Consider the following 13835-nt stretch of genomic DNA (forward strand, 5'->3'; position numbering starts at 1 on the left):
GTTCACTTTTCAAACAAAGCTGTAAACTAAAACTACACCTTAAGTGTTTATTTCGAACAAAAGATGACAAGAACAGCCAAGTATGGTTCACTAGACATAACTGTCCGCAAAAACAAATAAATTAAAGGAAGTCTCCCAGAATGTACACACGGATAATATTGCCTGTACATACTGTTTGTTTATCTCAACTTTCATGTCATCGGTAATTTTGAACAGAAAATGTGATTTCCTTGGTAACCAAAGATAAGTATCCCCCTTTCATTAAATGCAAGTAGTTTTTCAGCACAGTTTGTTTCTTTAAGTAGTTACTGAACACCGAAAGCTCTCCCTCTACTGGAAAAATATCTCTAAGCATGCGCTGTTTGAAAACCACTGTTCTGGAAACAATTTGTCTTCCAGGTATTATCCGCACGTTATTAACTAATTTAACTTTTGACAGCTGTTAGTTTCCCGTCTAACTAGGACCCTTTAAAGCACACACAGAAAATACGGGCTCTCATTCTTTTCGGAAACGTTTTCATGAAAGGAAGATCTTTCCTGTTGCCGGAGAATTTCATCAAAGTACAGCAGAGTGAGCAAGACGAGCAGTAAGTTTCTATCTCCTATTTGAAATGTCATTCCGGGATGATTTAGTTCCTCTTGATAAAGTAAGGTGGCACTATGCACCTTTATGTGCATTAGGATGTCCTGTTCTCAAAAACATATTCGTTATCCTCGATTAATACTGAATAACGTTAAACAAAGAACATAATACTTCGCTATCTACAAGTTTTATCGAAAGCCTTAACTATAAAGGGAAGTGTAATTAGTTTCACACAGCGGAGGTGCAATTAAACTTTCGATTGAATTGCTCTCGTCCTTTACCCTGAAGACTTTTTTTTGACATGATGACGTTACTATAGATGGCAAACTAGAATGAAATTAAATGGCGCGCTCCCTTACAGTAAAGCAGCATTGTGAGACGCCGAAGCCTCAACTAACTTTAAGTGGGGAAATACGAAATAGCTATGTTACACAATAGTTTATCGTTGTGGGTCTTTCGTATAGAGAACGAGTCAATAAAACTTCCGTCTCTGTTCATGAATTCTGACAAGTAATTTTCTTCAACTGCAAGAGTTTCCTTTTTCTCTTTCATCGATGTAGATCTGCTCAAAAAGCACATAAGAAGTGTTACATTTCATGAATTGGCCCGTTAAAGACCGCAAAACAAAAACAAAAACAAAAAAACAAAAAAACAAAAAACAAAAAGAAAGAAAAAGAAGAACATTCGAGAAGTTAGCTTTCTTTTTGAAGTATAACGTAAAACTATATACTTTAAAACTTCCACCCCTTTTACATGTTCATTCACAATAGTTTCTTCAACTGTAGAGTTTGACCGTTTTTTTCTTTTATTATAGCTGATCTTTTCATAAGGAATGTAAGCAGTTTAAATCGTTTTAGCGCAGCTGCGGCTGCCCGAAGCGTCAACCGGAGCCCCATGCATAGTCATACAAACGCAAGACTCATGACCTCGGGTACAGTTTTTCCAATACGAGCCTACCAAGGCCGGCAAATAACATATTATGTATCATAAATCAATGTAGCAGCATGATGTATTAACCATAAAGACTTGGCTGCCTAAACACGAAACAGAAAATGTCGTTTTAAGAAAACATCATGGACCGCAAGGATGCAAAAAAGTATGCAAAAATGAACTAATAATTGTAGAAACTGAACCGAACGCGGCTACCAAAGGCGATGCAAAAAAAAAAAAAAAAAAGCGACGAAATAGAAATCTGTAACGCTCGTGGGTGCAGCGGGGTTCCACGGTATCTATAACTACCTGTTCAGAGCGATTTCACTTATAAGCTTATCAGCTTATGAAGAACCGAGAAGAAATGAAATAATACACTAACGATAAAAAGCAAAAATAACATAGTGGCCGGTGTTGCCCAGCAACAGTAGCCACAAAAAGGGAAGCAAAACTTCAATTTTGCCTTTCTTCCTTTCCTTTAATTGCCAGCGTCTTTAATTTCCTTTCTTCATCTTAATTACCACCCTCCCTCGTCCTCTCCACCGCCAACAGCGATATTTTTCAGTGCGCGCAATTTACTTTTGGCGTACTGTCTACATTATAATTCTATACGTCGTGTGTATACACGCATTTATTATAAAGTTGTGGCTTTCATTGCGGATATCGTAATGTTGAGTATGCATCAAAAAATGTAGCTTTAGTGTGCTCTGTAGATTTCTATTCGAATATTACTAAACAGGTCTAAACAACATGAAAAAAAAATACGATCTGATCTCAAGACATCGTCTCTTAGATATCCAATACGTTTCTTCGCTACCATAGACAAACCTACTTCGATAACCGTAACCTACTGCAGCGTTTTCAAACTAGGAACTCGTCGAGTGCTGTCTTGGTGTACAATATTTAAGAAGATAAGTCGACGTAATTCTGAGTTTGGGAATAACAAAATGGCTGCTGGTATCCAAACGTTTTGCTATTTATATGTGGAAACTTTCGTGTATCTGAAAATAAATCAGTAGTTGTAGTTCTTAGTCTCAAGGTAAGAAAAAAAAAAATAATAATAATAACGGCTTTGTGTTACGGAAAACAAGTGGCCAGTGTTGTTTCAATCCAAAGGTCTCATACTATACAGATTTTACATTATATCCTTTTGCACGGGTGTGTTAAAATGTACACAGTTGGTCAGCATAAAAATACCAAAGACAAGAACATGACAAACTACAAATACCATTATGTGCGAAGGATAACAACAGTAAATTATTTGCCTCCTGTTAAAGTAGCATGATGTTCCGTGGGAGACCAAGTCGTACGTCTGGAAACCGAAAAAACAAAACAAAAAACAAAACAAAACAAAACAAAACAAAACAAAACAAAACAAAACAAAACAAAACAAAACAAAACAAAACAAAACAAAACAAAACAAAACAAAAACAAAACAAACCAAAAATGGGTTCTGATTTTTAAAGAAATACTTATAGAAGCAGTGTCTTCCAAGCGCCCAAACACTCAAAATAATTCGATCTTCACGATGCCTTAGTGGGTGATCTACAAAAAACAGAAATTATTAATACAAAAAATTAAACTAAAATTAGAGTTCTTTTTTTAACGAAAGCAAGATATTTTAAGCGAGCTTACCGAATTATTTAATGATAATTATACAAACTTGAGAAAAGGCATAATTACTGATGGAACAATGAGATATCCTACGTTAGAGGCTACAATCAACATCCAATTCTCCAGAAAACTACCTCTTGCATTAATTAAAGTTATGTTACATTCACAAACTTTTGTAGCACCCATGACCACAAAAAGGGCGATATAAATTTAAGGGCGTAAAGGGTTAAATTTTATCATACACATTACAAAAACCAGATAGCAATAAGATCATAATTATCTTTTCATGTCGTGTCCTGTCTTGTCTTGTCTTGTCTTGTCTTGTTTTCTCCTCTCTTCTCTTCTCTTCTCTTCTCTTCTCTTCTCTTCTCTTCTCTTCTCTTCTCTTCTCTTCCCTCCTTTCATTTCTGTTTCTTCTCAATATTGGTCCCTTTCGTTTTGAAATTGAAAACCTGTTTTCATTATCAATTTACGGGACAAACATTCCGGAACGTTTCCTTGGCAACATTTTGTAAGAGGCTGTCAATCTTAGCTGAGCATCAAATATGAGTTCAAGATGTCGGAGAAAAGCTTAGCCGCGAGCGTTATAAAAAGCGCGCCCTTTCTACACTGAGTAATTCTCTATAGGTCTATATCTTAGAACGCAAGCGTGCAAAATGTTGAAAACCAGCTGCCATTACGAGAAATATTTTAAAGTTATGCACAGAACTAGTACTCTGCACAGCGCGGGAATTGCTTTTCAACAGTTTGTTGTGGTCGAGATCGGTAACTGACTTGTAATTATTCACTCTTTAGGCTGTCAGACGCGATTAATAATCCAAGATAATCAGAACTGTAGCAAGGGCGCGCTTTCAAGCTGAATTAATTTCCAGAGCATTCTGCATATATCACATTCCACATAATTATGCCATTACGCAAGTCATGTCAAATGCCATTTCACAAACTCCTTCCGCGTTATACCCTCCCTAGTTGGGGAGGTACTTTTATAGAATTTTTATTTATTGGCAAAAGTTGCGAGCCCTTCCCATGCTGAAACATAAATAAATGTTGTGTGGCGTACAAATTAACGGAAGAAAAAGTACGGCGTCCAAGCCGTTTCGCTTGATCGGATAAAAAGCCTGGCGCTTCACTTATAAGATATTCCGCGCCAATGCTTTTGTTTCACTTAGTCTAAGACTTCAACTTCGAAGGACATCTGTAGGACGAGGACTTGGCAACAGTAAACGGTGAGTTCTACTGCATGTTTTGGATGTAAAACAGAAATTTATAAGACTAACGATCTAAGTAATTGGCGTTGTACTACGGTGCGAAAAATCAAACATTATGTTCACGCATAATGTTATTTTTGTCGAGCCATGACGGTCACGCAATGGTCCGTAGGCCTGGTTTCTGTCAAGTATCACCCCAGGAGGGAGAGGGGGCGTTCCCTCAAGGATAAAAGATATTTCTCCCGAGCTATGCGGCCTTCTTCCCTTGGCCCTCGTAACGTCGCTATTTCGCAAGGAAATTTTTTTCTACACTACCTCCAAGAATTTTCAGGCAAGTACCTGTTCTCATTTTCGACTCTTCAGTGCCCTCTTTAGATCTTAGTTTACAAATATTGTGCTCCAAGCGGTCATATGACGGTAACACGTGTTTCGATGCTTGGTCATTCCTTTATTCGCCGTTTACGCGAATATGTAGGGCGGAGTACCGATCTAGATGCTAACTTGCATAATCTTGACGGCATAGAGTTAAAATGGCACGGGGTCGGGGGAAGAACAGTACTCAAGACCGTCCAATTTGATCTTTCTGTGGTTGAATCGTTCAAGCTCGACATAGTTATATTACAACTAGGCACCAACGACTTCTTTCATCTTTCCCCACTGAACGTTGCCTCAGCAATTGAAGACCTTGCCCGGTCCCTCAATGACTTGCTAAACGTCAAATGTGTAAGGTACAGGGCTCCGCTCACTCGCCTTTGGCGCGTAGGAGCTCTGGTATTACGTAGCGTTATACATATAAGCCTTATTGTAACCGTTAAGTGAAGCTTGCTTACTTCGCACTATCCGCTAGGAACCGCTCGTTGCTATTTTTGTTTAGAGCAGTTTACGCAACTTATCTTTAGCCACTGTCTCTGTTTTGGTTCTTACTATTGTCTACAATTCCGTGAACGAATAAAATTTGCCTTGAGTTGTTGCCAGCTGCTCATCTTGTCTTTTTTTTTTTTCCTATCAGCAGACTGTTATCATTAGCTATCATTAGCAAGCATTTCTAGTCGGATCTTTTCCTCTTTGCATTCATAATCTTGGACAATTCTTAGAACGAAGAAAAATTCTTCGAAATTGTTTAAACCGGTAAAGCCTATTAGTACCCTTACTAAGAGCGTTTTGTATAAACATTTTAGAGGTACTAATAGTGTAGCTTTTCTGGTTAAGAGCTCCAATTTTGAATTTATAGTTTGACTGAATTTTTACACTTAAAGTTTCTTTCCTTTTCAGCTTGGAAAAAGGCTATTAATGAAACTAATCTTGCATGACTGTATCTTATCTTTCTCCATTTGCTAGGCATGTATTTCAAGTGTGGAATCCTTTTGCTGATGCTAGTCGGATGTTGTAAGTATCAAAACGTACGCCGGCACACGAGCACACTCACGAACGCCCTGCTTACAAATGTACTCAACCGCGCACGCTCACTTACACGTGCACACTAACGCGTGCACCCACCCACGCGCGCACCCGCCCACTCACGCACCCGCCCACGCACAAGTGCGCATGCGGGAATACAGTCATGCCCTTAAACAAGCATCAATAAAAAGTACAAGATGCTTTCTTATAATCAAGAAGTTATCAGAACTATTTCAAATTTTATGTTCTGTTCTGTTTGTTCTTTGCAGGTGCAGGTATGGTTTCCTACCTTCGTGACCATGCAGAAAGAAAAACAAAACCCTGAAGAGTGATAAATAGAATTATTTTGATAATGAACTTTAACTTCAAGTTTTACGAATAAAAATCAGCGATAATAATTTCCAATGAGGTTTAGATGACTTGTTCAACATTTTCAAATCCTATAAAGCCAGATTCCTAGCAGTTCTTTAGTTATTGAGAATGCCTAATGCCTATTGCCATTGACGCATAATTCTTTTTATGCCGAAGAAGGTTACAGTATTTTAACCGAAACGTCCAAAACAACTTTTTTTTAGTCAGTGACAACAAACATTTTAATATCCTTAAGTTAATTTGAGTTTCTTTCATGAACGAAGAACATCATAAAGGCAATCCGTGTCATGGGATTTCAGGCATGGAAACAGATCTATTTGACGAGACAAAAAAAAGACTCATTTTGGATGACTCTTAATACTTACTTTGTATCAGTTTAGTCTGTCAATAAGGTTGTGTCGCGTTGATTTAATTCTCATTGATCGATTATCTGACTACAGTCTGTGCAAAGGTTTAAAATTAATTATGCAAATGCTCAATTCTTTACTAGGTGGATGTGTGGATTCGCGTTGGGACTGTAACGTATTGGCACGGGACGGCCATTGTCACTCTAACCCTTATGCAACTTTACGTGAATGCCCCATCGCCTGTGCCGTCCCTTGCGGTAAGTGCTTTGTAATCTAGCCTTCTCAGCTTCAATTGGTCCTTCTGCTGCGAAAGACGCTACAAGTAGGTTTCCACCTCGTGTAACTTTGGATCAAATTGGAAGGCTGTAAAGCGCCTTGCCAACGATTCCGTATACTATGGTAGGTCAGTGATAGAACGCAGTGTCCAGATAAACTACAGCGCGGTATCTCAGTGTAACACAGGGGTACAAACAACTTAATAGTTGTTTCATCCAAAAACGGCACTGTTATGCCGGCAAAATTGCACTTTTTATTTTTGACCGGTATAAAGCTTGTGCCCCTGTAATTTACTCGAAATTACACCGGTATAACGTTTGAGTTTGATTTGCTTCCTTTTTCAAAGATCCCTGTGTGGATCACAGGTGGGACTGCCCCAACATAAGCGACGACTGCTACAGCAACCCGTTCGCTACTATCATTGCTTGTCCAAAAACCTGTGGTGCTTGTTATTAAAAGATAAATCTGCAATTGGTAAGTTTTTTTTTTTTCTCCAAACATGTTTAAATAACTTTAGTCAAATTAACTCCTTAGTAATAGCTTCAAGTAAAGGAAAATTCATTCTTTCCGATATGCTCTTCATCCAATAGTGTTACCCTTATTCCTGAGAACGACGGCCCTGGTGAAGACAGATCTCCGTCTGTCCTTTTGGTGCAATGTCGAGTACAATAGCGCAGCCACCATATAACAATCTTTGAGAATTCACTACATTGCATGTGCGACACCTGCCCTGCCTACTCCTGAACTGAGTCGTTGTTTCTTACCATATAACTGATATAGAAGACGTCTTAACCGTAAGTATAGCCTTAGAATTCGGGAAACTTTCAGTCACTTGGAAAGAAGCACACGTAAATTATTTTTCGGAGTGGTTAGAATTCTTCAGGCTACCACAGCCTACAATACCTCTACAAATTCTCCCAAGTAGCGTCAAACGACATTTGTGCCAATCAGTAGGCTAGGGAGAATTAGTCAATTGTCGCTATATTTACTTTAGCTTTTAATGAAAGCATCTATATAACTTAAACCTTATGAATGCTAAAGGGAACTTCTGTAAGTGTAGGGTCTACCCCACCCCCACACAATCAGTCAGAGTCAGTCACGTGATATGTAGAAACTGGTCGACCACGAGGTCGAGAGACCGTTGAGAAAATAAAACGGTTGGACAAGTCTCTGTTTTGACCTTGTCTAGTTCTTTTGTGGAAACGAGGGCTAACACACGGAATAATTTTGTTCTCCACAGAAAGATGGATAACTTTGAAACGCAAGCACTCAGGATCCAGATGACAGATTGCGAAAGCAAGCGTGGGTGATAATTGTAACGGCTGGGGAAAACAGTGATGTTTATAAACAGAGGGCATAAATGGATGTTAATAAAGAGAGGGCATAAATGGAACTGGTTGAACTGGTCTGTTTTCTTATCATCCTGCTATTAAACAAATCGCGATTAAACTCCCGATGCGAGTGACCTAAAAAAAAAAGAGGGAATACTGGGAAAGATGGAAGGAATTATAAAAAACGAAAATTCACCTAAGGGAGTCTAAAGGGACTCTGCAATAATTACCTGAAAGGGGGGGGGGGTGTAAAATTAGAGTGGGGGCATAGGAGAAAATGACAACAAGAGAGAGGGGGCTGGATGTAAAATTTAATACATACAGTGGGGCATTACTTTTTCATTACTTTTTGCAAACTTGAAAAGTAGTGGAAGAGTTATTAGAGTTCAAATATAAACACTAACATTAGAATAACACTGACAAATTTATCAACTCTAAGGTGTTCTGATCTATGAACTGTTGTTTTCCTATCTGTCATGCAGTAGGAAAGGAATGCCTCTGTTATATATGGGAGGAGACTTTTTCAAGGGGGGTAGCCTTTATATTATCATTATGTGATGGGGGTTAAAATTAATTTTTGCTTAATGAGAGGGGGGGGCATGACTTAGTTTTGGGGCATATTTCACGCATTTCCCAGCCCCCCTCAGCCCCCCCCCCCTTCCCCCTCCAGGTAATTATTGCACAATCCCTAAGGCCCTAGTTCGAGTTCTTTTTTTCCCTAACAGCTACCAATCATCTTTGTGGATGTGTTTTTCACGTAATTTACACGAAATAGACAGGATTTGAGTTTAACACTAGTACCGCTGAATGAAAGGGCTCCAAAGGGAATGTCCACTAACGAAGAGCCAGACGTGGCACATGAAAAAAAAAAAAAGAATTTCACATCCCTCCCAGAGATAGCTTATGGTAAGCCTAGAAACGTGGTGGGATTTTTTTCTTGAATTAGGTTTCTAAACCGGCCAAAAAATCCCAAACTTACGGTCCCACGTCTGGTCAAAAACACGCAAAATTTAGTGACCAAAACCTTATCATAAACTTCGCTCTGTTTAATCTACATTACAACAACACTCCAGTTTGAGCCTGGAAACGTATTGTTAAGGAGTTTACAAGTCTTCGGAGGCCAAGCATAGTTCTGTGGGTTAGTTATCAAGGTCACGACGAGCCGCCTAAAATCACTTTCAAAGCAAACAGTTTTTATTTTAAAGTTCAAAGGATCCAAACGAGACCCGCAAAATATCGCGGGGAAATTTTCCTGCCAGAGAAACTGTGTTTTTTTGTGTATGTGTGTTTTGCGTTCGGGAGGGGAGGGGGCGGGGGAGGAGTTGGGATTACTCCCGTATATGGGCTATCAGAGGTATGTGCGGCCCCAAAGAGTATGGTTTTTGAGCTGTTTTTGTTTGAAAAAGGTGTAGTTTTGGACCATAAGGGCCTGAAATAGGGTGGATTTTTCACTCGGGCTTTGGCTTTGAGTATTCTGTTTACAAGGAACCGATTATTTCCGCATAAACATTGGCAAATTTGTTGTTCTTCTCAAATGTTTTCGCAGATGAGGCCTTTTTCTAGTTTGCCGTTTACTGATTTTATAGGTCTGAAAATTGGGTATCGACTTCTCCTTCCTGGGGACTGGGGAGGAGAATTTTGGAGTTGTGTGATGTCTCAGTCTAACTATTTCATGTGATAGATCAATGCCGAATGATGTATCGTATACTGTCATGATATGTTCCCATTTTGTTACATAACCACAATATTTATAACTATTAAAGACATTTTTCTTATAAGATTAAATTTGAAAATACAGTTAACAATAAAGATTAGCGAAAAAACTGAGCAACGACGTTTCGGTGTCATCCTGGCACCATTTTCAAGTTAAAAAATATTTGTGCGAAAAGTAAACTAATTTATACCAATGGTAGAGGTGCGAAATTGAATAAATTAAGATTAAGATAGCTGTTCAATGTTCATGTTCATTCCAATGAGGTGTCAAACACTGGTAATGAGTTCAGTGTCTGTTCAAAGCCTAAACAAATACTTTTGCGCGAATGGAGTCTGACTGTGTGTTAAGGCTCGGTTTCTTCTTGCGAATCCACAACATTTCATGGATCAAGCAATCGAACTTTCCCTGACATTTCTTTAGGATCTTAAAGTTGTTAGTTAGGTCACCAACTGTATCAACTCGGTGTTCATTTTGAAGGTGTTTTCCGATGGCGGTAAATCGGTGTTCCTCAATGCGCTTGTAAAGATGACGGCTAGTGTAACCGACGTATTCTGCATCACACAGATCACATACATAGTTAGAAACAACGCACTGTTGATTGATCAAAGGTGGTTTTGGCTCTTGTACTTTGAGATCATCGCCAATTTTACGGCTTCTGAACACCGGCTGTAGTTTGTGATCAAGTTTATTACTCAAGTCCGAGAGATGTTTCTTTACTATGTCCGCTGATTTCTGGTCTTTAAAAGGCAGGACAATGCGGTAGATATTCTCTGTTGGAGGCGTCGATCTTGTGTCTGGTGACATCACTGAATTAACGGTTGGTATGTCGCAGAAGCCTTTCTGAAGACTTTGAACAACTGTCATCCATCCATATCCTTCACCATGGAGATCGCATCTAACGGTAAGCTACCATTTGTCGGCATTGAAATATGCAAGAAGGGCTGCAAGCTGGTAACAAGTGTTCACCGTAAACCCACAAACACTGGTCTCCTCTTACACCACCAAAGTCATGTCGAAAACCACTATAAAAGATCTTTAGTTAAAACCATGTTAAACTGTGCTTAACGCTTGTCCTCAACATGGGAACTATTCTCAACAGAATGCGAACGCCTTAAACTGATCTTTTCTAACCTCAAGTACTCAGATTCTCTTGTGAACTCCATCATCACCCGTTTTGTTAATTCAGTGATGTCACCAGACACAAGGTCGACGCCTCCAACAGAGAATATCTACCGCATTGTCCTGCCTTTTAAAGACCAGAAATCAGCGGACATAGTAAAGAAACATCTCTCGGACTTGAGTAATAAACTTGATCACAAACTACAGCCGGTGTTCAGAAGCCGTAAAATTGGCGATGATCTCAAAGTACAAGAGCCAAAACCACCTTTGATCAATCAACAGTGCGTTGTTTCTAACTATGTATGTGATCTGTGTGATGCAGAATACGTCGGTTACACTAGCCGTCATCTTTACAAGCGCATTGAGGAACACCGATTTACCGCCATCGGAAAACACCTTCAAAATGAACACCGAGTTGATACAGTTGGTGACCTAACTAACAACTTTAAGATCCTAAAGAAATGTCAGGGAAAGTTCGATTGCTTGATCCATGAAATGTTGTGGATTCGCAAGAAGAAACCGAGCCTTAACACACAGTCAGACTCCATTCGCGCAAAAGTATTTGTTTAGGCTTTGAACAGACACTGAACTCATTACCAGTGTTTGACACCTCCGTTGGAATGAACATGAACATTGAACAGCTATCTTAATCTTAATTTATTCAATTTCGCACCTCTACCATTGGTATAAATTAGTTTACTTTTCATACAAATATTTTTTAACTTGAAAATGGTGCCAGGATGACACCGAAACGTCGTTGCTCAGTTTTTTCGCTAATCTTTATTGTTAACTAAAGACATTTTTCGCAAGTTTATTACCGTAAGCGGAAAAAGCGTCGGCAATTTTAGGCGAAAGTTGAACTTGCGTACAGGCATGCTTTGAAAGGGCAAATGGACTTCACGTTTACTTGCCAGGTCAAGCTAGCTGCAGTCCGTGTAACGAATGACGTAGAAAATGTTGAAAACAAACTTGATTTAACCAACCGCCATTACGAGAAATATTTCAAAGTTATGCATAGAACTTGTACTCTGCACAGCACGGGGATTGCTTTTCAACATTTTGTTGTGGTCGAGATTGCTAACTGACTTGTGATTATTCACTCTCTAGGCTATCAGACGCGATTAATAATCCAAGATAATCAGAACTGTAGGAAGGGCGCGCTTTCAAGTTGAATTAATTTCCAGAGCATTCTGTATATATCACATTCCACATAATTATAACATTACCTAAGTCATGCCAAATGCCATTTCACAAACTCCTTTCGCCCTATACCCTCGCTAGTTGTAACGGTACTTTTATAGAATTTTCATTTATTGGCAAAACTTGCGAGCCCTTCCCTTGCTAAACAATAAATAAATGTAGCGTGGCGTGCAATTTAACGGAAGAAAGGAGGCGGCGCCCAAGCCGTTTCGCTTGATCGGATAAAAAGCCTGGCGCCCTACTCATAAGATATTCCGTGCCAATGCTTCTAATTTAGTTAGTCTAAAGACTTCAGCTTCGAAGGACAGATCTAAGATAAAGAGTTATATTATCAATATTCAACGGTGAATTTTACTGCATGTTTTGGATGCAAAATAGAAATTTATAAGACTAACGATCCAAGAAATTGAAAGTCTCCCAGAATGTACACCAGGATAATGCGGCTAACGTTTTATCGCTAAATTATACTGAAAAACCATTCTTCTACGCCTTGAAATTATTACGTTACAAAGAAAACAAACAAATATCAGCAAACGAATCATTCAAGTTTAAGTACAAACTCCCCACTGGATTCCCTGCTACAAAATACGTGATGTCTTCTCCTTAAAACTAAAGTGTTTCAACGGACGATTCGCAGTATTTTCCTTATTTGGTAATGCCATAATTACTTCGAGATATTTTCGAATAGGTGTGTCGGCAGCTGTTAATTGTTTTTCTTATTTACCAAAATTTGTCTTATCGTTCAACATATTTATCTTATTTCTAACTTAAGTTTCATCTAAAGCATGGTTAACAGATACATTGATGTCCGCGGTAACAGCAGACATACCTGCACGGTCCTCCTAACTTAAAAGAAAGGTTTTGTTCCCCACTGTTTCAACTCGTATATTTTGAAGGCGATTTTTGTTTACAACATTGGCGATAAACCAGAAATTTAGATGTTCCAACTGTATGAGCTTAACTCTAGGACTATAAAAAATGATCTGAGCACTATTTTTTACCTGCATTCTCCTAGTTTTTCATTTTGATCAAAAAAAAAATAATGAGTAAATATTACCACCGAAAACCCTTTCCTACCCTAGAAAAACGACCCTGATAATGCGCTATTTGCAGAGTCTACCTCAGGGGAAGTTTCGTTGAGGTAAACTAAAACTACACCCAAAGTGTTCAATTTCGAACAAAAGATGACAAGAACCGCCAACTATAGTGGACTAAGCATAACTGTCCGCAAGAACAAATAAATTATAAAAGGAAGTCTTCCAGAATGTACACAAGGATAATGTTGCTTACACGTACTGTTTATTTATCTCATCTTTCATGTCATCAGTAATTTTGAACAGAAAATGTGATTTCCTTGGTAACCAAAGGGAAATGTTTCCTTTTGATCAAGTTTAACAGCCGATAATCAGTAGTTTTTCAGCACAGTTTGAGAAATGATACTAGTCATGCGCTATTTGCAAAGTCTACTGGGGGCGGAAGTTTTGTTCACTTTTCAAACAAAGCTGTAAACATGTAAAGCTACACCTTAAGTGTTTATTTCGAACAAAAGATGACAAGTACTGCCAAGTATGGTTCACTGGCATAACTGTCCACAAAAACAAATAACTTAAAGGAAGTCTCCTAGAATGTACACACGGATAATGTTGCCTGTACATACCGTCTGATTATCTCAACTTCCATGTCATCGGTAGTTTGAACAGAAAATTTGATTTCCTTGGTAACCAAAGATACCAAAAATACCAA

General features: G+C 38.7%; 1 protein-coding gene across 1 annotated transcript; it reads left to right on the forward strand.

Annotated features, from left to right (window-relative positions):
- The first annotated feature begins 453 nt into the window (after positions 1-453).
- Positions 454-7218, forward strand: LOC145502469 (uncharacterized). Its single transcript, XM_081481796.1, has 5 exons — positions 454-587; positions 5674-5721; positions 6003-6008; positions 6596-6709; positions 7075-7218. Exons 2-5 carry the CDS (start codon positions 5676-5678, stop codon positions 7182-7184), a joined length of 276 nt encoding a protein of 91 aa, XP_081337922.1. The 5' UTR covers positions 454-587; positions 5674-5675; the 3' UTR covers positions 7185-7218.
- The last annotated feature ends 6617 nt before the right edge of the window (positions 7219-13835 follow it).

Source organism: Orbicella franksi, chromosome 11 (assembly GCF_964199315.1).
Source record: "Orbicella franksi chromosome 11, jaOrbFran1.1, whole genome shotgun sequence".
Classification (NCBI taxonomy): domain Eukaryota; kingdom Metazoa; phylum Cnidaria; class Anthozoa; order Scleractinia; family Merulinidae; genus Orbicella; species Orbicella franksi.